We start from the raw sequence: 25,484 nt of genomic DNA, 5'->3' as shown, positions 1-25,484 counted from the left end.
TCTTTAGTGTTTTGGGTTGTTGTCGTTGTGAATTCTATGTTGATAATGAGATTCTAATGACTCAAGTTGATGTTGTAATTGTTATGGGCTGATTTGGAGGTTAATGTGCATTTAACGTAATTTTTATATTTATGAGAATGACATTGTTAGAGTGTGAATTGTTGGTGCAAATCATGATTTGGAAGTGAGGAATGGGTTACAGTTGTGTTCTCGGGTTTGGGGCAGATTTCGGGTGAAGTGGGGTGTTGTTTGGGATGTTTGAAACATTGTATGAATTGTTTAAAATGTTCTTGAATGTTGTAGGTATGGGTTCGGACTAGTATTTGAATGTATGAGCGTTGATGTTGGCTTGAATGTAAGTAGTTGAATTGAATATGATGAATGTTGTTGGATTATGTAGAAAGAGTATTTAATGTTAGAATGTGTTTTGAATTGATTATGGATGTTGCTAGTTTGGTTGTTGGTGTTGTTGTTGTTGATTTGGCCGAGTTAAATTCTCGGGGTTGGTCTATTTACGTGGAAATCGCCCAAATTTCGTAGAATTAAGTGCTAGTTTGGAATTAAATGCCTAAGTATCTATAGCTAATGTTTGGCATATTATGACGTATTTGTAGATCTTGGGGAGCCCGAGGTTTGAGTTTGGATTAGCGTTGAGAGCGGACGAGGTATGTAAAGCCTACCTTTCCTTTCTTTTGGCATGTTTTAGTTGTAAGTAGGCTAAGATCCGAGCCTCGGGGTAACTCTATTCGTAAGATCCAGGCACTTATAGAATCCTTATTCACTCTTTGATGTTCGTAGCCTTAATATAGGCAAATTATGGTCCTTGTACCCTTTGTTTGATTGAAAACTAAGTGTTGCATAAAGAATTCCATTTTTGACAGATTCTGTAACTACGAACGCCCGTAACTTCTGTAGACAGAACCGGATCACCCCGATAAGCTCGTAAGGGGTTCGGCAGCGTATCATGATTCTAATCTTCATAGGCTGGCTCGGGTTGAGTTGATACTCGCCCGTGGGCCCCACAACTTCCCTTTGTATAGTTCTGATGACTTTTGAAAGAATGTAGTATGACTATCGCCCTAACCCCCGATGTATGGTTAGTCCACTTATCCGTCGAGTCCGTAATAATGATTTTTATGCATATGGTTACTCACGACTGTTCGTGCATTCGTTGTATCTTTCACCGAGTCCGGGCCGGTTATGTTATCGTGCGCACTATGTTATATTCCGGTGTTATGCTGTGTTATGGTTCGCCGAGTTCCTCGCTAGAGGGCCGGGAACCCTATATGCTTTGGTGTTATGCTGTGATTATGGCGTTATGATGTGTTATGGAGATATGTCGGGTTACGGAGATTTGAAACTTTCTGGTGTTATCCGTGTTATGGCGCCAATGGCGGGCGGGCGACCATATTCTTCGAGCCCTCTCGCATGATTTGTATTTTAAAAGTAAACGTTTTGGCATTTTGAATATTGTACTTATGGTCTGTACTTCTGTTTCGATTATGATTACGTTTCTCGTATTTACGCTTTGTATACTTAGTACTATTCCGTCATCGACCCCCTTTCTTCGGGGTCGCGTTTCATGCCGCGGTACGGACGCACGTTTGGTGATCGGCTAGTCTAGGTCACCCTTTTCTGCTGTTTGGAGTGCTCCCCTATTCGAGCCTACATTTTGGTATATATTCGTTCGTTGCATATGTATTTGTTTGTTCGGTGTGGTACGGCGGGGCCGGTCCCGTCATATGATTCTGTTGTTCTGTTTAGAGGTCTGTAGACGTACATGTGGGTTGTGTGCCTATTACGTACAGGTGTGTTCGTATGTTACATGATCTGGGCGATCCCATTCGCCGTGGCAGCCTTGTCGGCTTGCATCTGTATATATTTTGGGCCGTTGCGCCATTTGATAGCCTCGCGGCTTCTGTGATATGCATATGTTTGTGTTTGAGACAGTTTGAGATAATTTGAGATAGCGTCTGATATTTGTGTGCATATAAGCCATATGTATGTGATTCGGATTAATGAATGTGTTTGGGTGCCCAGCTCGGGCACTAGTCACGGCCTACGGGGTTGGGTCGTGATAGTGTTTTTCTGAGAAGCCTACACTATGCATTCATGTCATGACTTAATTGCCCAGTATGATTATGAGTATCACGAGAGTCAGCGGTCGCTCGGCCCTAAGTAAGGGTCGGGTGTCCATCACGTCCTAATAAGTTAGGGTGTGACAAATTGGTATCAGAGCAGTTCGTCCTAGGCTATTAGGGCAAACTACAAATCCATACATAAGGCTAACCCAAACAGAATTGTCTGAACATAGAATGCCCTACGCAACCAAAGCATAATCATAAGAGGGAAAGGGGTCTCTACGTTGCCAGCCTGCTAGTCGTACTATCGTCATCCGAGTTGCCACCACCATCCTCACCTAGTCCACCCCGGCCACCATCACCCCAGGCCACACTCTCGAAGGAATACTTCTCCGAGTCATCATCTGTCACGACCCAGCCCCGTGGGCCGTGACTGGTGCCCTACACAGGCACCCCAAACAAACTTACGAACCGAATCATCAAAAATAAGGCATGCTCGGATTCCACGACCATAACTCGTGCGATAATCGGCGACATCATACAAATGCTACCCTAGCGGTCGCCGTGTCAAAATATCACATCGGAATCAAGGCGGCGGAATGTACATCGCCCGGACATACTCACGCAAACATGTGGGCCGTAAAGCCCATAGTGGCATACGGGGCCGCTTATGAAGCGCGCAAAACAAAATCACATACGAACAAGCGGAGTCACATACAAACCCCGGACCCCGACCCACAAATATGACTACGGGCCTCTACAAACGAGAACAAAACATATGAACATATGACGGGACGGGGGCCCCGGCCGAACGGTAGCAAATGTCGGAATATACAACGAAAAGGTATATACCAAGAGTATAAGCTCCGGATCGAGGAGCATTCCGGACGACGAACGAGAGGTCCTAAGGCGGTGGCGTACCACGTGATGCGTACGTACCTACGGGCATGTGCGCGACCCCGGGAGCGAGGGGGGGGTCGGTACGAAAAATGCGAGTATGTAAAGCGAGGAGGTACGATAACTCAAATCATAGCCGGATTCGGGAGATACGAAACAAATACGGACGTAACCGAGTCAGGCACATGCCGAAATGCAAATGTACAGAATGCAAATAAAAAAAATTATGCATAAAGCTCGGAATACGTTGTCATCCCCGATGCCGGTGCCGCGACACATCATACTCCAGAAGCTTTCAAATCTCCGTACATCTCCGAACACATCATAACATCACACACATCATATCGTCAGAATATATTAGAAGCCATATCACATCATAACACCATAGACGTGTAGGCCCTATGGCGAGGTCTCGGAAACACCGTAACACATCATCGCTTAGAATATGTCATAAGGCGCACGATCACGAAAGCCGGCCGGGCACGCGCGAAACCATAATAATTGGCACGAGCGGAGTAGTGCAGAAACCATATGCATATCAAAAGTGTGTTCCCAGACTTGACACAGAATTTCATATACATATACAATAGCCTCAGAAGGCTTAAAACGGGTATCGAGTAAAACTGAATTAGCATACAAGAGTTACGGATTTTCAAATTATAAATTTTTCTCAAAACACATCGTAGGTCATTCTTCGGAAAATTTATTATCATTCATAGCAACAAGCGTTCAGATAACCTTATCGAACATTTCAAACGGACCTTAGCATCATGGGCAAACAATTCCTTTTTTTTCATATCGGACGGAAAAAGGGTCGAACAACCAAACAAAGGGAGCCTCGGGACTTGCGGGCCCACCTCGAATCTAGTCGAGGCGGCGGACATAAATTACCAACGTTAGGCTCGTAAAGTCATCTATGAAAGTTTCGGAGCGATTCGGATACATTAGCGGAAGTTATGAAGGTTTGAGCAATCTCTCAACAAAATATAAAAGAATATAATTCAATTGCGGTATTTGAATGAATAGTACTCAAGATCAATCTCGGATTTCCAAGAGCGGGAGTACCCCGAGGTCCCGATTTTAACCTAGTATGACTAGGACATGCCAAAAGAAGGAAAGGTAGGCTTTACATACCTTACGGACGTCTTATGCTCGTCCAATCTCCAATTCCGTTTCGTCGAGAAATACGCAAAATGGTCACCTTTGCCGGTTACTATTCATGCAAGTTAACATTTCAACTTTGGGTAAGTATTTGGCTACCGAAATTTCGCGTGACACCTCCCCTATAACATAACACCCCGAGATTGACTCGGCTCCCAGACAATACCAACAACAACAACCATAACGATCATTACAAATCGCAATATAATGCCATTAACCTACTTTAGACAAAATGCAAAAATTCTCATTTCGACTTCATATTTTCGAATCAATACCAACTCAAACCATTTAACCTTTATTCATGTTATAAACATCATCACAACACAATTAACATATCAAACAAAATAATTCATTCTTATTTCATTTTATCCATACTACCGGCCCTCGTCCACTTTTCTTCCATTCAACAAAGCCATTAATCTTCTATTCACTTCACAAGGTCATAATAACATAATTAACATACTAAATAAATTCAACCAATTTCCTACATACATAGCACCACACGGCCACATATATACATACACATACACATGACTCACACACACATCTCTTAACCCCATGATTTTCATTCAATTTTCATTCACCACAACACTTATAAATTTCTTACAACATGAAAAGAAACATGAAATTCTTGCTCTTTCTCCACCTCAAGACTCACGGCCATGCATGGTTCTACACATGCACACGGCCATCACACACACACCATACTTCCATGATTCTCGTCCAATTCAATCATTATAACGTATAAATTCATTCCATGATCATAAAACATAAGAATCTTACCTTTTCTTGAAATTTCAGCTTTCCACAAACGGAGTTCTTCCTCCAAACCAATTATGCCACGTCGAAGAGCGCCTTGAACTTGTTATAAATTCAAAGAGAACAAGATTTTTAAGTCAAGGATTGAGGCTCCAAAAATTTCTTCTTTTCTCTTCTTTCTTCCTCACTAGGCCGTGAGCCTTCTTCTTTTTTTCTCTCAATCTCTTTTGATTTCTTGAACCTTCTATATGATAAAGATGACATATATAATATGATCCTTGTAGTAATTTATCACATGGGAATTATTTTTAATCCATGGGCTTGCCAACCACATGGCCGGTTGGGCTCCCTTTTTTGGGCCTCATTGTATTATTTTATTTTTGAGCCCAATTAATCATGGATCACATTTTAAAATTCCGAAACAAATTTTCAAGATTCTAATTTTGACCTTGGCCCTCCCCCGTATTTCCACACCGCCATTTTTTTCCATGAACAACACACACACATCTTAATTCCAACCAACACATGGCCTTATTCTTTACAAATCAAAATTATTTCAAATTTTTTTTCAAATATGCAAAAATGTCGGATGTAACATCATCGTCCTCCACCAGAATTGGCTCACTGGGGTGCATACTACTCCACACTCCTTTGATACCCCTCCAAGCTCTGATGTGAAGCTTATCGCGTGACTTATTCTTGATTTTCTCTTTGTCAAAGTCCTTGCGAAGATCATTGTGATTATAGGCCATTGTGGTATATGCAGTCCTTAGGGTGATGAGTGACTTACCCATCTTCTTCTGAGTCTCAAAATAACCCTCCATCTCCTCCTGAGTGTGGTAAATAGTAGCAGCTTCTGATGAACTGGACCGGTAAGAAGGCATGGACATTGCCTAGAACATAGAGATCACCTCATCGAAGCGCGAGTCCATGCGCTCAAAAGGGCCCTGGATACGAGGGACCTCAGTCCCAGCCCCATCTTAAGGCTCAGTGTCGACCTTGGCTCCACTTCCTCCCTCAGCTGCATTGTCCATTTTCCTCTTCTTTTGACTGTTGAGCGCAGTTTCTTGACCCTTCACCCGTAGTGGATGAAACGGAGCATCAGAAGGGACCCAATCATCATCACTCTCCCAGGGAACCTTCGCCTTCCGGCATGAGGAAGTAATTAGAGATGGGAACATCAAGCTCCCTCCACTAACCCTCAGAAACTCCTTCCGCTCCTGAATGATCTACGACCCTACATTTATCGGTATGTCTGCAAGGACGCAAGCAACAACAAGAGTATGGGGAAAGGTCACATCATGGGTGTTCAAAGAATGACGGATCCGGCGGGAGATGATGTTTAGCCATATCTTCGCCTCCGCAGTAAAAAGGTCACTATATATTGCCACCTTACCATGAGCTCCATGAGCTTTCCCTGTATCATCCGCGTGCACCAATTTTGAGGCCAGCCACATGGAATCTTTCTCAGCTGGCTTAACCGCTAAGGGCACCTCCGGGTGATCATCTAGCCTATAAACCCAATTAATAGCCCTCGACCCCACGTTCATCGGAGTACCTCTTGTTATGATCTCTGTCTTGGGAGAATCCCAATCCACTGTGGGTAGCATAGCGTAAAACTCCCTCACCCATGACTCATTGCTATCACCCTGATCCTTGACCAAGCGATTCCACTTTGTCTTTATCAACCCAATCTAGAAATTCAGAGCATGTGTTTCTACATTGGTCATGTCAAAGCCCCGCTCCAACAGTAAGGGAAGAGACTTCTAGCTCAGGTGTAAGAATTTTCTTTGACGGGTAGGAAGTTTGTCATACGTGGGCACCTCCTCGTCTAATGGTACCTCTTCTTGATTTTGAGCCATCTTACCTGCAAAAGAGAATGAGGACGTGTTAGATTTCATATAAACCAAGTTCAGTACCAATTCTAGTGCGTTATAGTGGAAACACCTCAGCAAAACGACAAGTGTATCAGAAAGTTTAGGCTGCTGTTTCTGGTGCCTGATGTTGCAGGTGCCACTATAGCGGTCACTCAGATAGCTGTAGCGGTCAGGTCAAATCCCCCTTACCATTTTTACGCACCCTTTACCGTCACAGTGGAGACGTTGCAGTTGTCTGAGAGCCCTTGTTGTGGTCTCGTCATCTTCCTTAGAACTCAAAAAAAATTTAGAAATCCAACCTCGATTTTTGACTCAAAAACTTGTTAATATTAACGGATCGGGAAGATATCAAGCATGCATGATGTATGCAACCAATGGGAAATAATTTCTAGCAACAAAACAACCCTAAATTGATGGAAGCAAAAACTCTTTTCCAAACAAAAAGTTCATTACTATGTTCAAGTTTTCCAACCCAAATATGTGCTCTAACTACGCAATGTTTGATGTATGGGTGATTCTAACATTAGAAAAGTGTGTCTTGCAGTTCATCAACACCCATGAATTTCAGCAACCTAAAACCTAAAAACATCCAAACCTTTTGAGTGACAAATCCAGTATTGCAAGCTTATTAATTCGAAATTCTAGTAATTCTATCTATCTATGAGTCGAGGGAAATGATTCCTCACCTTTCTGTCAAAGATCTGAGTGAGATTGTTTTGTTGAGTATAGCCTTAAAATTCTTCCTCTTCTTATTCTTGAGCAAATTGTGAGTTATGGGTTTAGTGTTGTGGTATGCGGTGTAGTGTGGGAGTAATGGGAAGGTTCTAGTTGCTTTGTAGTAGGAAGTGGGAAGTTGAATTGGAGCGAATTTGAAGGAATTTCAGATGAAGTAGTAGGGGGTAAGAGTAAGAAATAAATGAGTCAAGTGCATTTTTATATTTCTCCTGACCTAGCGGTGACCGCTATAGTGGTCCATTGTCACTGGTGCGAGACCGCCACAGGGGGTCCTCAGACCGTGGGAGCGGGCTCTCCCTGAAACCTCAGTCAGCCGTAGTGACCCTTTCTCCGTCCCAGCATTACCACTCCAGCATCCTCTTGACCGCTATAGCGGCTATGACTAGGATGTCGTTTTTATTCTCCATTGTTCATCTCAAGGTACCCCGAACCTTATACTCGGCCCATGTGACCTTGATGGGCCAAGCACTGTGAACTACTCAAAGTTTCGCTTATTTCTATGAGTTTAATCTTAAAATTACTTCGTGAGGCGCATACGATTCAACGGTCCCTATTCGTTCGCACCAAGAACTTGTAATGTATCTCCGTCATAGTCGCGATGGGTAGACGGGATGCCTTTCCCAAAAAAAAAATGATCCTTTGAGTTAGTACCCTTTCAAATCTCCTCGTGAAATATTTGTCGAGCCATTTCTATTATAAACTGCCAGATTTAACTCCGCGTATGATGATCCTTACTGATAGGAACGGGTAGAAGCGATAATGATTTTTAAAAATTTGTAAGCTGAGTGTTACTTCTTTCACGCTTTTTGTTATTCGAGCTGATTTAAATAATGCTCCTCATATTATGGCTGGCACAGATTTCTGTAGTAAGTTATTCCAAATCAATCGAGGAATTCTCACCTATTTTTCAAACCTAATTTCATATGTTGCAGTACATACTTCTTTATATTGATAAAAATTATTAATACCTTGACCGTTGCAAGTTCGACTGCTAAGTCCGTTCCTCGTGCCTTTCTTTGCCTCACCGCTCGAGGAACAATGATTGTTTAATTGGTATCTGATGTAATGACCCGTTTCGTCGTTCTTTGTGACTTCCGGGAAATTCGCAACATTGACCCCCTTAAAAACACCTTTGGATCTACACGCTCCTAAATCGCTAACTTGATCAGACCAATAATGCGAGTCGCGTGTAAAATGTCAAATTTGGGCTAGTTATGCTGCCATAGCGGCAGACTTGCTGCCCCAGCGCAGGCACCACAGCAGCCTAGAACCCCACCAAAGCGGTCATGCAATGTCTCTAATGGACCATCCCAGTGGTGGGATACCGCTGAAACGGTGCCTCCATAGCGGCCTTGGGACCACCACGGCAGTTGACGGGCTGTTATTTCCCTATTAAAAACCCCATTTCTTGATTTGACCTAACTTTTATTTTCCCATTTCATAGCCGCCACTTGGAGATATTTTCAGATCCGGGAGACCAAAATGTTGGGGAGGTAAATTACTTAAACCCCTCATCTCTTCTCCTTTAATTTCCCCTTTTCTTCTCACACCATTTGTGATTACGGCAAAGCTTAAAATGGGGGTTCTTTCGTAAAGCTTCTAATTTTCCTAAATGAGAGTGTTTTTATATATAACTAGATGAGAGGTGGCCGTGCACAGCACGGGCGTATGCCCGGCATAGTCTGACTTCCAAACGAATATACATCGAGCTTTCTACATCCCTATTAATTACTTTAGATAGAGCATTGACAAGATTCAAATTGGAAGGCCACACAGAAATGATGTTCGTGCCAACTAATCTTTAATGTGACATATAGAATAGTTTTTCAAAAAAATCATAGAATAATGTCAGCCAAATCATCCATACTCACTTCTGATTTTAAATGAAACTCTAAATATTCAGTGCACTAATGGAAAAGAATCCTTCAAATTTTGGAAACCAATACATATTGCACATAAAATTTTACAGTGCATTCAACGAGCTGTAAACGTAACAAAGCAAACTTAACTAACATCACCACATGCAACAATATCGACAAAGCATCATTTATGCATTCATGGTCTTAATTTGAATAACGAGTGACTCCAGGAAACATAACAAACACATGCAACAATGTCTTGTAAGTATAGCTGATACTTGACAAAACTTCAATCTTGTCAAGTCTTTGTATTTCATTGTCTTTTCTCCCCTAATTGACAGAGTTGTTGAACTGCACTTTTAAGTAGACGCTTAAACAACCCAAATTCTCCGTCCACATTGGAAGTTCCATTAATGTATTTAGCAACATGCAGTAAACATAGGCAAGAAGAGTTAAGGTTCCAGGAATAAAATCAACAACTACTAAAGAAGAAAATAAAGGTTGATATCCTATGTTCTTATCCTATGTAAAACACTACAAGAAAAAAGGCCATTAGGGACAAGAAAAATGGTCCCTAAAAGTCTGATTCCAGTCCTTAAAAGTCATTCGCGACGGGAAAAATCTGGTCACCACCCGTCGCTATAGGCTCCGCCGCTAAAGGTCAATAGGGACGAGTTTTAGTTACTGGTCCTTAAAGCCTTTTTGCGATCGGTAAAGTTCTGGTCCTAAAATACTTTTAGGGACGGCATTTCTGGTCCTTAAACACGTAGATCAACGGCCACCTTATATTTTAAGGCAAGCTTAACCAGTCCTTAAAAGGCTTTTATGACTAGAAAATGTGGTCCTTAAATAGTTTTGAGGATGGACATGATGCCCGTCCTAAAACATCTATTTTAACCATTTTGCATTACAACTGATTTGTTTACAATCTGGTGGAAAGATGATTTAGGACCAGAAAATGTAGCACTCAAATAATACATGCTCTTTTCGATTTTTCTAAGATACTGTACAATTTCTTATATAGATAATCAAATTGTATTCACTAAAGGAATGGATTAACCTCCCACAAGCAGTACTGTTTACAAAAACATATAGTCACTAGTGTTTATACAACTCATCAGCCAAAAAAGCTAATATCTCTAAGTATATAATACAATATTTTGCCAAACAATCCTATCAAAACGATAACCAATTTGTCAACTTGTTCAAAGTATTCAAACTTGCATCTTGAAGTGTAAATGAAAGTCTCCAACTCCTGTTATACAAACAAATTAAAATTTGTTTAGAAAAATAACTTATGCGCACGACCAAATCACACAAAATAAGTGTAGATAAGAAATAAGAAATTGCACTCTAGATATTCGGTTCCTAGTTACTTAACTTGGACCAAAATATGATGGTACCACACAACTAAGTTGGCCTAAACGCTTCAACGTCATTCAAACTATTGTTAGAGGGTAATTTTATATGCACCATAATTTCTTTTCGCAAATTATCCACCAGTATTTGAAGGTTAGGAATAATTTTGGAGGAGATGAGACCAGAAAATTCAGACTTTGATTTGGCTGGTGATCAAAGAAGCTGAAACATAATAATCAAATAGCTGAAACATAAGCTTAGTATTCATTCTTGTTATTCTAGGTATTGTTACATTTGTTGAAAACAAATTAATCAATAGGGAATATAGTTGCAATCTCATTCAATTTGAGCCCTTGAAAAACTAAAAGGGTAGTTTTGTTGAATAGAGGGGGTATTGAATTTGCTTACTTAAAGAGTTCCTCTGATATAACCCATTTAAACAGGTTCTATTTCTTTCAAAGTGGCCAATCATTTTCAAGATAGAGGACTAAGGTGTGGCTAACATAATATTGGTTTGCCTTCTAACATCTTTATGAAAACCTATCTACTAAATTAACCCAAAAAAAAAAAAAAAACACTCAGTTTTTCCTAAAACATGACAACACTACCTAATGTATGCTTTATAGCTGAGAAAGAACAAAAGAGAAGTGCAATGATATGGACCAGCGCACATGCTACATGCATGTTGACGTGCCATAACATTTTGCTAAATTGACTAAGAAACTTACAGAAAAAAAACCTTATATGAAAAGTAATTTTGTTCACTCCCAGTTAGCGAAAACCAAACCTTTAATATGTATGGTATGAGCTTGAACCTCAAGTTTCTATAAGCATCATCTCCTTTGACAAAACTCTCCAGCAAAGGTGAATCCTCCAAAGGGGTATCCATCATATGGTAGAGAGCAAGACTATATGTCATCAAACCTCGGACCTGAATACAAGTGGCAAACCAGCAAAATGAAGCATTTGGATAGCAGCTTTGTAGGAAATTGAAGTAGGCTCAGGCCAAAACAATATGACCACTGTATTTTAATTGAATAAAAGAAAAACCTAAACAATGCCCTCAGGCTGACTACCAATATCATCTTCTGTTTGTCAGACTTCAACCAATCCGCACCCACCATTTGCATCGAGGTGCCTTTAGCCTTAATCTGCAAAACAGAGACATAATGATAAAACAGCATGATTGAGAATATGAAAAAGTTTATAGACTCTGAATTATAGTAGCATACTTGAGAATATTTTGACACTAATAAGACAAGAACACCAGAAATCCACATGCTCTCCAGCATAGCAAACACATAGCGAAGAAGCTTGCAAGCTTAAAACAGATTTGTATTTGCCACTTAATTGACTTCTGTACAAACATTCAAGAAGAGATTAAAGACTGGCAAAATTTTATCTTTTTGATCAATCATGACATGTCTAGAGAGATGAAAGACTGGTACAATTTATCTTTTTTGATTGACCAAGAAAAGTTTAGACAACTATAATTGATCAATAGAATTGCAGAGTAAAGAACGAGTACTATAGAGAAGCATCACTGCATTTTATGTACTACTGTATGTGCTCTTGTTATGTAATCCATAACACAAAACAATAAAACTGAAGGAACTCAAGGACATCGCAAGAATTCAAAAAGATCATCTGAAATAAGAGAACATATAGAGCTAAGACTAAAAGAAGACATACACAAGTATAAAGTTAATGCACAATATCTCTTGTTTCTAACTAACATGTTTCACTCGTGGCTATTTTGAAGAGCACCAGGATGCCGACAAAATTGAAAGCAAAAGTGTATAACAAGTGCAAATAAAACAGACAAGTCAAGTGTATAGTGATACACTATTTCCACAAGTTAAATCCTTTACTCTAACTTGTTGATGATATCCTCAGCTATAAACTATATCCTGAACTCATCTTGATGTAAATCAGTAATGCAATAAACCATATGATTCCCGCAAGAGACCACTAGCATTAATCGAACATCCAAATGAAGTACCTAAACTAATTTCAGGTGTTACCAACTTAGCAGTAACTAAACTAAGGGAGGACCATACTTAAATCCAAGAAATACTTTCCTTCCTTTTGGAGCAGCCGTTAAACCCCCTGCATATAGTTCTGTTCGTTCACCCATGAAGAAGACTGAAGCTTTTAGCCATAACATCTTTTAGAAAACCATTACACTGGCTTCAATGACCGACAGTTCTGGAGACACTAAAAGAAACGAGGTGGCAGATATATGTAACTAATAATTTCTAGTTTTACTATTTATATGTCACTACCTCCGGTCAAGATAGCGTTGCGCTCTCCAAAAGATGGAGCTTTAATTGTAACTATATTTAGGACACCCCTGAGTTTTTTCCTTATTACTGGAGTCAGTGCACCCCCCTCAATGCCCTCTGCGATTATGAAAACCAGGTATTTCTCCTTTACTGCATTGTCCAAACTTTTACCAACTCCTTCGGGTTTGAAATTTTTTTTATCAACCAAAAGCAACTGTAACATTAAATTTTTATGCCCTATAAATACCTTGATATACAACAGGTACTAGTTATTAACAGAAGCAGTGGCTACCTTAAAATCGGTGTCTTCCATCAGCATTCAGAAACCTATATACAATTACTACATGGACATACTCCGTTTATAACTTTTCGTTACATACCTGGTTTATGTCGTAATCCAATTAGGCTTAAGGTGTGCATCACATTTTTGAAGAAAAAAGTAAAAGAAGGGGACAATTAACTAAAATAGATGGAGAAACATCATTTGCAGGCCTCAGAAAGAGTCGAGAAGAGTTGACATATGGAAAATCAAACTTACAACACTAGTAACTTCTACTATGTAGAATGAAGTGATTTTTTAAGGTAGTGCACCGTCTATATTCCGGTGGACTTGAAGACAATTATAACTAGAATATGGACAATGTCTAAATATTTATTTCTCTATCCTCAGAAATCAAAAACAACTCTTTATCTAAAAAGAAGGAATAAATAAATAACACCGATGGTAATTAAACTACTTTGAGAAATAATCACAATAGAATCTACCAATTTACACAAGTATGAAAGAGGGCACAGGCAAACGATTCCGAGGCACAAATCATAGATACTTATTCTAATTTCTTCATCATTTTGGACCACACACAACATAAGATTAGCTCCTTTAATGGTTACACTCTAAGTATCATTCTTTCAAGTTCTTTATTTTTGTAAGTTGACAACATTGGAATAGCTTTTCATTTATATATTCTAAGTTGCATGAATTTCCAAGCCATTTTTTTGTTTAAACACCAAAATACAAGAGTCCCCATCAAATTTAAACATATAACAATAATGTTAGTGCTTGGAATGTACCTCTTTAAGAAAAGTTTCATCATCATTAACAATCTTGGGAGAGCCATACTTATTTCCAAGCAGTATATTCCTTCCTTTTGGACCCAAAGTCACACCACAAGCTCAGCCACCAAATCCACACCTGTCTGGAAAAAATTTCACCCAAGTCAAAATATTGAAACCAACAAAACATAACAATAGTTAACGAAAATAAAGAAACTAGAAACCCTCTTAGAAATTTTTTGTACTGAACAATTTTTCAATCTGCCTCCAAACCCCATTTTAAATCTAACCCTAGCCACCATTCTCATATTAAACCCAATACTCCAACATTTAGCCCTCACACCAAAACTATCAGTATTCAGAAGAATCAGTATCCAAGACTATCATTCTCAACAATCAAGGTTTAGTAAGTCGAAGAAAAGAAATTTCATGTTCTAAACCCAAAAAAGAAAAAACGAAGAACAGAAATTTCGTGTTCTATACCCAAAAAGAAAAGACGAAGAAAATCGACACACCTGCTCAGATTAACAACACGTGTTCCAGTTTGTAAATCTTCAGCCGTCGACAGCCTTTGGAAGAGTCGATGTTAGGGATTTTAGAAGATGGAGAGGATGGGTTTTCATTTTGGGTATAAATAAAAGAGAGGGGTGGGGGGCTTAATTAATACTTTTCCTCTGAACTTAGAATATTAGGACGGGACTTTTACCTTTTTAGCAACCGGATTTAGAGCCTTCACTAAAAAAATGAAAATTAGGGACCCGAAAATAATCTTGTCCCTATAAATACACTTTCAGGGACCAGATTTCAATCCCGTCACCAAATGTTGGTCGCTAATAAGCAGTTTTCTTGTAGTGAAATGCAAGAAAAGTAGATCTCGCAAAATACAACAGTACCTCCATAAAAAATTCTTCAAAGTTGCATCTATATATACATAGGAAAACTAATTACATAAAGCTTAAGGAACATAGAGGACACAAGATTAAGGACTTCATAATCATTTGATATGCTTTACTTCTGGAGAGAGGACACAAGATTAAGGCTCTCACCAAAACTATTCTATTCACAGAGATAACAATAGAAATTGCATAAGCTAGGTTAAGAGCAGATGAATTGAAATTGATATTCAATATGAAGGCCCTAAAGACTCGTATGCCTGAAAGTCAATTTGAGAAGTTGAAGAAACAGATTCAATACACAGTAAGCATATTAGGAGCTATTTTATTCATACAATTCACAAAAAGGAAAGTTTCTCTTTCTTTTAATTTGAAGGACAGAAAATAGACGCATTTATATATGAAGTAGAGAAAGAAAAGGACTTCACTATATCACTAATTCTTCATGATTAGAGGCACTCGGGAAAGATAAAAGGTTGTACTCAAACATACCGTACCTTATATCTCAGAATTAGTAATGAGTTCATCAGTCACCTTATCCATCATAGAAGAGTTTAAAATGGCAAATTCAAAGTTCAAGTTTTCTTTCTATTTCCCTAATTCATTTCATTCTCTTATAACTTCACCTTTCACATTATAATCTTCAAGAGAACAGAAAATAGATAAGTAATCCAATAGGATACAGTAACATTTCCATCAAGTTCTATTTACTCTCTCACAATACTACAATCCTTTTCGGTTTGGCCCTAAAGTCCTAAACAACTACTTGACTTAAAGAGGAAAGTTTTTAAACTCAATGTGACATCTTACTGACTAACATTTAAACTGATGTCAAATACATGCTACATCATATTGTATCAAACTCAATGTGACATCTTACTGACTAACATTTCAACTTTTCATATTTGAAACATTATGTTAAACATTTAAACTCTAACTGCATAAGAAAATCTATCCAGACCTTTCACTGTCAATACCCACAAAAGATAAAGTAGGTATCTTTAATGGGACATATATAGTAAACCCCACACATACCCAAAAAAATTGAACTCCTCACAAAATAGCCTTGTCAAATAAAAAAGAGTCAACATTTCCTAATATCTCAATCTCTAAGCAGCCAAAACAACAAACAGAAACTGTCATAAAGTAAAAGCAATGAAGAACCAGATGATATCATTATTTAATGTGAAAAAGTTGAGAAAAGAAACTTTATCTTTAGCAAAATTCAGGCAGATCAACAGACTGAGCGGGTATCCTCAACAATAGAAAAATCATTATACAAAAGAACTAGACAAAACATGCAAAAACCAAAGCTTCGGCCAAGTTAAATGTTAATCACTAACCTAGACACTTGTGGATTCGAGGACTAGAGGTTCCACCTAGGCTATAACTGTACACTACTGAGATCTAGTGTGGTTCACATTATTGCAAGTCTTACATGGAAGTGCTTAGTGATTACTTCATTCTCAGACTTCGTGGATTTTGACGTGAAACTTCTATACTTGAGTTGTTGTTCTTGGATTGTCTAATGTTTGTACTTGATTGCGAGCATGTGTATCCTTCAGTTTCTTTCTTTGTATATGTTAGCTAACTATTGTCAGCCTATGATACCTACTAGTAAAATGATCTCCATGTTTTTAGCGTTGGATTGCTAGGAAGTGGAAAAAGTGCATTTGTGATTTGTTCGATGATTTGATTAGTTTTTTAAAAAGTTTCAACTCTGTCCGGATATTATGATGGTGTGTGTAACATGAGTGCAAGTTCGGTAGGGATCATCGAATTTGGGCAAAAGTATATTGACCGCGTGTAATAAAAAAAAAGTTGAGAATAAGGACATGAAGGGTGACTTTTGTGGTAAACGTGTAGCAAAGTAAGATTTATTAGGGTATTTTGGTATGAGTATTTTTCGTGTTAATGGGGCAAAGGCATAAGGAAAAGGATTTGGATAGATTGATCTCCATTATTAGAAAGGTCAAAATTGGTATCTAACGTGCTTGTTAGGATAAGGTTGCAAATGGTTCGAGAGTAGATTTCGTATTCGGTCGTGAAAATTTAAGTTGCCCTTTGACGTGACTTTATGCTAGTGGTTGTGGGTTCCTCCATGGAAAATATTATCAGATGTAGATCGGAAAGGAAGGTTACTTGTGATGTGTGGAGACTTAAGATATTGGGCAGTTGTGGTCCTGATCCTTCAGTAAAGGCTGTGTTCATCGGGTCTTCGTGTTTAGAGGAATGGTTAGGGGTGTTCTCGTTCGACAATTGGGACGTTCTAAGTGGTAAATCAATGATGTTCAAATTAATTCGAGTTGTAGAGAACATTTTGGAATTTGAGTTACGTTGAGCAAAGGCACCTTGGTGGAGGTACGTGGGGACATTAGTAGGACTGTGTATATGATACGCTGGATTTAGAGAGTATTCAGTGTTACAGTTGAGGGAGTTTAGGGAACTCTAGTGAGTGTGTGGTATACTATTATCTCCAGGACTGACTCAGCTAATTTGGAAGACTTATGATTATGCGATATTCTATTGAGTGGGTTCGAGAAATGGTTAAACGGTTGCGAAGATTGCGATTTAATTAGAATTGGGAAAGTGAAGAGTCAGGAAAAAGTATAGTTGATCGAGAATCGATAAAAATAAGGTGCATCTTCAGGATTACTTGGGTCAGTATAGGTTTTGGAGATGTTGTCTTATATATTTCAGACGAGGTGTTATCATGAGCATGCTCAAAGAGTCTACAAAAAAAGGACTGAGTGATATAATGGATTAAATGATATGACGAAGTTCCATGATGTGTCGTGATCAGCGACTAGTGAGAACAAAATTTCAGGTAACCGGACATGTTATGTCACGACCCAAATCGAGGAGTCGTGACGAGTGCCTGTGTTATATCCCGTATTTTGTACGTTGGAATATTTTAAGTTAGTTGTGACAAGTTAAGGACAAGGCTATTTTTCGATTTGGTGTAATGTATAAGTTGTTTATGAATTTTATTGGTATGGAATATTAAGAGAAATTAGGGGCTAGAAGTTGAAATAAAAATTTCATGAAAAGGCCAAAGTGGCCGTGTTAAGGTGGGACCCACATGTTGGGATTTTATAAAGGACATATGAAGAGATATATGAGTAGTACATGTGAAGTTGAGCAAGTCCTAAGATGGACCCATAAGCTAAAAATGAGTGTAAGCCCTCCAAAGGGACGGTTTAAGAAAATGTCTTCGGGTGATCTTACTTCGAGGGGCCAAAGCGGTATTATGAGTTTGGAATTTGGGAAAACTCCAAGAATGAAAGTTGTATATAATTGAAATAGCTTTCCAACCATAGGTGGTGGGTTCACAGGCGACATCGGGATAAGGAGATATGGATGTTTTAATGCAGAAAGGTCGAGCTGAACAGTGGATTCGGCCCAACCCGATTCCAAGTCGGGTCAGGCCCAATACCCATGCCATTTAAGTGAAATTTTCAGCTTTCTCCTTTATTTTTCAGACCAAAACATCCAAATTTTCAGAGATGGAGAGAGAGAGGAGAGAGGTAGAGAGAGAAACCAAATTTTGACCACAATCTAAGCCCCGAATCGCGAAGCTCATGAAGAGAAAAGTGTTGTACGTTACGTTAACTTCAATTTGGGCTAAAAATCAGCCAAGAAGAAGAGGGTGACGTGCTGGCTGCATACTTAAGGTAAGACTAAGGTCCCTTTTTCATTGTTAACAAGTTTAATTAGAGTTTTAACGGATTAGAACGGAGAAAATAGCGTTACAAACTAGTTTATTATTTTGTTGAGATTTATGGATTAAGGGGCTGTTTTATGTGGGTTGAATGGTTGGAATTAGCTGTGTTATGGATGTTTTGAATGTGTTGTAATGTGTAAAAATGGATGGAAATCATTATATGTTGCGTGTTGAAGTTGAGCCGTGTAGTGGGTCAGGTTTTGTAGAATATGATGAACTAATTTTATTTAGTGTTTTGGTTGTTGTTGTTGTGGATTATATGATGATAATGAAAGCTTAATGATGTAAGTTGAAGTGGAAAACGTATATGGGCTGTTTTAGAAGCTAATGTGAATTTAATGTAGTTTCTTGAATTGATGAAAATGATGTTGTTAACATGCGGATTATTGATGTAGTTTATGAATTTGGAAGAAAGAAATGTGTTGTTGTTGTCGCTATGGGAATTGGAAGGTTTCGGGTGGCTTTGCACATTGGTTAGGCCGTTTGAATATTGTGTGGATTGTTTGAAATGTTCTTGAATTTTGTTTGAATGGTTTCGGATTGGTATTTGAATGTATGAGCATTGGAGTTGGCTTAATTGTAGGTGGTGATTTGAATGTAAATGAAATGCCGTCGAAGTATATAGAAAAGAGTTACTAATGTTAGAATGAGTTTTGAATCACTTGTTGATGTTGCTAGTTTGGTTGTTGGCATTGTTGTTGATGAATTTGGCCGAGTTGAATTCTCGGGGTTGTTGAATTTACAGGGGAGACGCTTCCCAAATTTCTGTAAATAAAGTGCTAGCCTAGAATTGGATTCCTAAGTGCGTATGACTAATATTTGGCGTCTAATGATGTTATTGTAGCTTTTGGAGAAGCCAAGACGTAAGCTTGGATTAATCTAGGAAGCGGACGAGGTATGTGAAGCTTACCCTTTCTTTCTTGAGGCATGTCTTAGTCGTAAGTAGATTGTGATTCGAGTCTCGGGGTAACTCCATTCTTAAGGTCCGAGCTTGTGTGCGGTTCCTATTCATTTCTTAATGTTAGCTCTCCTAATGCAGTCGAACCATGATCCTTATGTTTTTACATGATTTGGTTTCAAAGATTTTATAAAGATTTTTATTCCAAAAAGGTTTCGTAACTACGAATAATCGTAACTTTCATAGACGAGCTCGGATCGCTTCGAAACGTTCGCGGGAGATTCTATAATGGATAAGGTCTCCAACTTGCATAAATGGACCCGGATTGGTTCGATACTCGTCCGTGGGCCCCGAGACTCTCCTTTGTGTGGTACTAACGACTTTTGAAAGGATTTAGTGTATCGATCGCCTTAACCCTCGAGCGGCGATTACTTATTTCTCTAACGAGTTTATAATGACGATTATGCCCCTAAGTTCCAAAGTTACTTCATATAATTTAACACGTATTTATGAGTCCTACAGTTCTATTTGATATGCTTTCGAACGTCATTCGGAGGAAACTTGATTTGACTATCGTCTTGGTTTTAAATGATAATTCACTTTGATTATTTTATGAGTTTTTGAAAAATGTTTTAAATTGCATATCGTCTCCCACGACTCTGCTCATGCATATGGTTACTATATCCTTCACCGAGTCCCGGGCCGGTTATGTTTCGTGCGCACTTTGATATAGCCCGGAGTATGATGTGTCCGGTACGCCGAGTCCCCTTTTTCTGGGCACGTGTATATTTGGTGTTATGGGGTGTTACGGCGTTATGATGTGATATGATATGTCGGGTGTCGGAGATATGAAATCTTCTGGAGTATGATGTGGCGTGGCGCCAACGACAGGCGGGCGACCACCGTTCTAAGAGCCTTATGCATGATTCGTATTTTTATGAGTAAGCATTTGGATATTTTGAATATTGCATTTACTTTCCGTACTTCGGTTTTGACTATGATTTTGTTTACTATATTTCATGCCTTGCATACTCGATTACATATTCACCGACCCCTTTCTTCGGGGTGCGTTTCATGCCGTTGCGGTATAGGTACTCATTTGGATGATCCACCGGCCTTAGGATTATTCGGACCGACTTGGAGCGCTCCCTTGTTCGAGCCTATACTTTGATCCGGCATTTTCCCGTTGTGTATATATATGCATATGTTTGTTCACGATACGCGGGCGGGGTCCCGCCATATGTTTTCGTTATGCTCCTTAGAGGTCCGTAGACATATATATGTGGGTTATGGGTATTCACTGTTCAGTCGTGTCTGTGTAATTTGTGATTTGGACGTCCCCCTATACTATGATAGCCTTATTGGCTTATACGTGATATCATCTGCTGGATCGCGATAGCGATAGGTATATTTGTTGTCACACCCTGATTTTACTAGGGTGTGATGGGCACCCGACCCCACATTCGGAGCCGAGCGAACCCACTGACTCTTGTTACATACATAAACTTCCGGACTATTAATCGACAAAAATGACAGATACAACAAAATGTGTGCGGAAATATCTTGTAGTGTACAAATCGACGGAGAATATGTAATCATATGAAAATTATGGCATAACGAATAATGACATGACGACCGGTGGAGCTATATATACGGAATCGACATCCGAACCCACACTCTGTCTGCAAAGTCTCTAACAAACAGTCAGAACACATATCATGCATAATCGGACACGGCAGCACTCCAGGAGCAATTGGAGCTTGCCAACGCCTTATGGGACATCTCTACAAAGCCCGTACTCATCGTACGGGTGTACTGCGTGGCATGAAACGCAACCCCGAAGAACAAGGGGTCGGTACGGAATATGACCGAGTATGTAAAGCATAGAGTCCAACAAACGTGAATTATAACCAAACAGAATATGCGAACATAAAAGTAATAACCGGAGTATCGTAAATGCTTACTCATAAGCATAAACGGATGCATAGCGAGAAAATATGCCGTAGCCGGCCCTCATCATGGGACTCGGCAAACGAGAAAGTGGTCGCCCCACAGCGGCGGCGCCACAACATATCGATCATATCAAAATGTGCACATATCGTAGCATATCAAATGGCCATATCATATATCATATCATATCGAGTGTGTACATGGCACATCATACACCACAACCCATGTACATATATACCGCCCCTCACACCGAGGCACGGCGAACAATGCAATGGAATACGCGTGATAACATATCCTGGCCGGGCTCGGTGAAGGAAGCATTGAGGCATCCACGAGTAGAGTAGTGAGAAACTAAATGCAATATAAAACGTACAACATATACAAGAGATCGTACGGAATGATCAAATGACATATCAAGAAAAAGGGTCCGGACGAGGCATAGCACATACCTTTTTAAGGTCGGAGGAGTCTTATCAAAATAGAATCTTAGAGTCATTTATGTATATCAAAATGTAAAACATATACGAAACTCTATAGCATAGCTCGCAGATGGCGGAATTTATAGCGAACATTTGACAATAACCAAAACATAAGTCTTTCGGGTATCAAAATGGTTCGTGTCGAAATAGTCTTTTTCGAAGCAAAGCTTTCAAATCCCAAAGTAGGTCATGAAACTCAATAAAATACTTATAGCGATTATTCGTTAGAACTTAGAAAGGTAGTCAAAAGTTTCCTTAGTTTCATATTCAAAGGTAGTTTAAATAGGGCATTAGGAAAAATTCGGACAAAGTGGGCCCACCTCGACCAAATGAGGTGGCATAGGTAAATTACGTAGGTTAAACTTCATAACGTCACTTACAAGGATATTAAGATGATTGGATTGCGTTTGTACAGGTTCTAGGGGTTTAAACAATTTTTCTAACTATTCGCGCAACATTCAATTCAATTTCCGAATGAAAAAGGGCGTTTTGAACGTGGATTCCGAGGAATAGAGTTGTCCCCGAGGTCCAAATTCAAGCCTAGTACATCTAAGACATGCCAAGAGAAGAAATGGGAGAGCTTCACATACCTTGTTTGCCTTTTACGCTTGCCAAAATCCAAATCCCGTTTCGTGCACTTTCGGATATTTCGAAACAATGGCGGAAAGTTTAGGGCAAGGTCATTTTTCGGTTTTGTTGTAATGCGTAAGTCGTTGGAAAATATTATTAGTGTGGAAATAGTGAGGAAGACCGAGGACAAAAAGGGAAATTTGCAAAATGACATTATGGGAATATTTGAAAAGGCTAGGGGCAAAATGGTCATTTCACGGGAATTCAAGAAAATTCCATAAAAAGGCCATATTGGCCATGTGAAAAAAGGTATGGAAAAAGATGACAAAGGAATATAATAATAATAATAAGTCATCTTTTAGGATAATAAATGAAGAAAATTCTAGAAAAAGAAATGAAAAGAAAAGAAAAGAAAAATCTAGAGTGAGGGCATGTGCCCCTCACATGCTATATATAAGTATATATATATATAAGGTGGTCATCCTTTTAATTAAGAGAAGAGAAAGAAAGCAAGAAAGAAAGGAAAGAAAAAAAAAAGAGAGAGGTGTTCGGTTGGAGGGGCTGGCCGAACAGCCCCTATGGTATTTGATTGGGAAAAATTTTGTTCTTCAACCTTTTCAACCCCTTGGAAAGCCCTCGTCGACGTGGAGTGATTGTTGGAAGAAGAAAACGAATTGTTTGGCAAGAAATAATGCTAGCCGTGTGAAGAGGTGGAAGGAAGAGGTATGGTTCAATCCTATTTTATATATGTTATGCATGATTTATGGATGTTGTGGAGTGTGTAAATGAAGGAAGTTCATGAAGTTGTGATAAATTGTGAGTGGCCGTGTGTGTGTTAAATGGTATAGGGATGAAGAATTAATTTATTTTAGCATGTTGGATTGTGTTATGGATGGTTGTATGTATGATAAAATGTGTAGAAATGAATGAAACTTATGGCAATATGGGTGTTGGAGTGTTGGCCGAAAAATGGGCTGCCTTGTATGTCAAGGTATTGAACTAATTTTATTTAGTGTTGGACAATGTGGTTATAAGCGCTTTGAACATGTCGTAGTGTGTAGAAATGGATGAATTTGTGTAGTGTGTTGTTTGTTGTTGTAATGTCAAGAAAGGATGAGAATTCATCAAAGTGTATGTGTTATGGTTGTGGCCGAAAATGATCATATTTGGTAAGTTGTGGTAAAATGGTGTAATAAATGAATTGTTTGAATATTTTGTGGATTGCTTGGAATGTTATTAAATCATGTGCAAATGGTTGCGGATTAGTAATGAATATATGAGCATTGGAATTAAATTGAATGTAAGTAGTATGTCATGGAATTGTAAGAAAAAGATTGGGAATGTTAGAATGTATTTGGGTTGAATATTGGCATTATTGATGATAGTTTGGCCGGGTTGAATTCCCGGATGGTTGTTGGTTAAAGTTAGCCGAGTGCGAATCTCGGGGACGTCGTATTTCTGAGAGGAGGTGCTTTGCCGAAATTTCGGTAGCTTATAGGTGGACTTGTATGAAAAAAATTAAGGCGAACACAAGTTGATGAATCTAATGATCATATGGGTCCTTTTGAATGTAGATAAGCAAGTTGGGATGAACAAGTGTAGCTAGCAAGGCGGCACAGGTATGTGAGGCTTACTTTTCTTTTATGGCATGTCCTAGAGCCAATAAGTTATGATATAATATGCATTTGGGGTAACTCCGCTCTTGACTTCTGAGTCTGTTTATGATTTTGATTTATGTTATATATAAGCATGTCATGTATAAGCATGTTAGTGTCACTAAGCTGTGTGTGTTTGATAAATGAGTAAGTACGAGAAGGTTCTGTAACTAAAAGAGTTCTGTAAGTGTAAACATTTCTAGCTCGTATGTTATCTCGATTTTGTGCGAAGTGGGCCCACAATTCCCGATGCCTTCCTTATGTATGTCTGTATGGTAACTGGGTATGTCCGTCACTTCTGTTCTCTGAAAGCTCTGTAAGCTAATTGTTCCCGATCTCTGTGAATGATCCGGATTTGCGTCGGAATGTCCGTTCGATATTATATGTTTTGACCACCCGATGTGACACGCCCGGCGTTCGATGCGATAATCCCAACGTACGTGCAGGCCGATGAAATCTGTTTCGAGCCTCGAATATCGGTAAGCGTATCTGTCTGTTGAGTCTGGATTTTATATGCATATGTTTCTGCACTACTCTGCTCGTGCAAGGCTCAATGTATCTTTCACTGCGTCCCGGGCCAGGTTCTGATATGTTATCGTGCGCACTACGCTGCACCGTCTGTTATGTCTGCTCACTGCGCCCCGGGCCAGGTTCTGTTATCGTGCACCTCTCTGCATTGTTCACCGCGTCCCTCATAGGCGGGCCGGGCTCTGTTTTATGATATTATGATTTGATGTATGGGGTGGTGGCCAGGATGGCATCTGATTTGTCTGTTCACCGCGTCCCGTACTAGAGGGCCGGGTTCTGTTACCGCGCCCCTCACTGGAGGGCCGGGTTCTGATATATGTACGCTACGGCGTTCTGATTACATGCACATCTGATATATGATTCTGACTCTGCTACCGCGTCCCTCAAAGAGGGCCGGGATCTGTTATCTGCATATGGATATGATCTCGCCGCACTCCGTATGTTTCGTTCGCACATGAGTTTGATTTGCAAACGCATTCTCGTACGTACGTATAGTCCGTATCGGTACGTATGATACGTCTCCGGCATTCTCGTACGTTCGTATGATCCGCGTACGCTTTACGCTCACTCGTGTCCCGATTCTCGATTACGGTTCGTACGTATACCGTATACCTCCGTACGTACGTTTCGTTTACAACCGTCCGATATACTACGTACGTACGCTCCGATTGCGGGTTGTACGGTACGTCCGTATGCCTTTCCGTACCTCTGATTCTGTCTA

The 25,484-nt window shown here is 39.5% G+C and overlaps 1 protein-coding gene across 29 annotated transcripts; it reads right to left on the bottom strand.

Moving 5' to 3' along the window:
• Positions 1-10,330: 10,330 nt before the first annotated feature.
• On the bottom strand, positions 10,331-14,927 carry LOC132039586 (uncharacterized). 29 transcript variants are annotated; one of them, XM_059430086.1, is made up of 6 exons: positions 14,582-14,927; positions 14,085-14,209; positions 11,961-12,085; positions 11,785-11,879; positions 11,516-11,636; positions 10,331-10,624 (listed from the first exon to the last, which is right to left on the bottom strand). In XM_059430086.1, exons 3-6 carry the CDS (start codon positions 12,018-12,020, stop codon positions 10,487-10,489), a joined length of 414 nt encoding a protein of 137 aa, XP_059286069.1. In that variant the 5' UTR covers positions 12,021-12,085; positions 14,085-14,209; positions 14,582-14,927; the 3' UTR covers positions 10,331-10,486. The 29 variants fall into 29 exon arrangements, 7 of the variants coding, with proteins under 7 accessions (XP_059286069.1, XP_059286064.1, XP_059286067.1 ...); XM_059430081.1 differs by having other exon boundaries at positions 10,354-10,624; positions 11,516-11,659; positions 11,805-11,879; positions 14,550-14,927; XM_059430084.1 differs by having other exon boundaries at positions 10,354-10,624; positions 11,516-11,659; positions 11,805-11,879; positions 14,085-14,205; positions 14,550-14,927.
• Between the last annotated feature and the right edge of the window lie 10,557 nt (positions 14,928-25,484).

This window comes from Lycium ferocissimum, chromosome 12 (genome assembly GCF_029784015.1).
Source record: "Lycium ferocissimum isolate CSIRO_LF1 chromosome 12, AGI_CSIRO_Lferr_CH_V1, whole genome shotgun sequence".
Classification (NCBI taxonomy): Eukaryota; Viridiplantae; Streptophyta; class Magnoliopsida; order Solanales; family Solanaceae; genus Lycium; species Lycium ferocissimum.
The sequence above is the reverse complement of the archived record's forward strand: the minus strand, read 5'-3'. Positions and strand labels throughout refer to the sequence as shown.

What these genes read in the sequence shown, in the direction of transcription:
- LOC132039586 (XM_059430081.1), bottom strand. Translation starts at nt 12,020, where the DNA reads ATGCTGGAGAGCATGTGGATTTCTGGTGTTCTTGTCTTATTAGTGTCA. An exon ending in TAGTGTCAAAATATTCTCAA is followed by an intron (nt 11,880 to 11,960) that starts GTATGCTACTAT and finishes TCTGTTTTGCAG; the next exon opens with ATTAAGGCTAAAGGCACCTC. An exon ending in TCATACCATACATATTAAAG is followed by an intron (nt 10,625 to 11,515) that starts GTTTGGTTTTCG and finishes TTTGTATAACAG; the next exon opens with GAGTTGGAGACTTTCATTTA.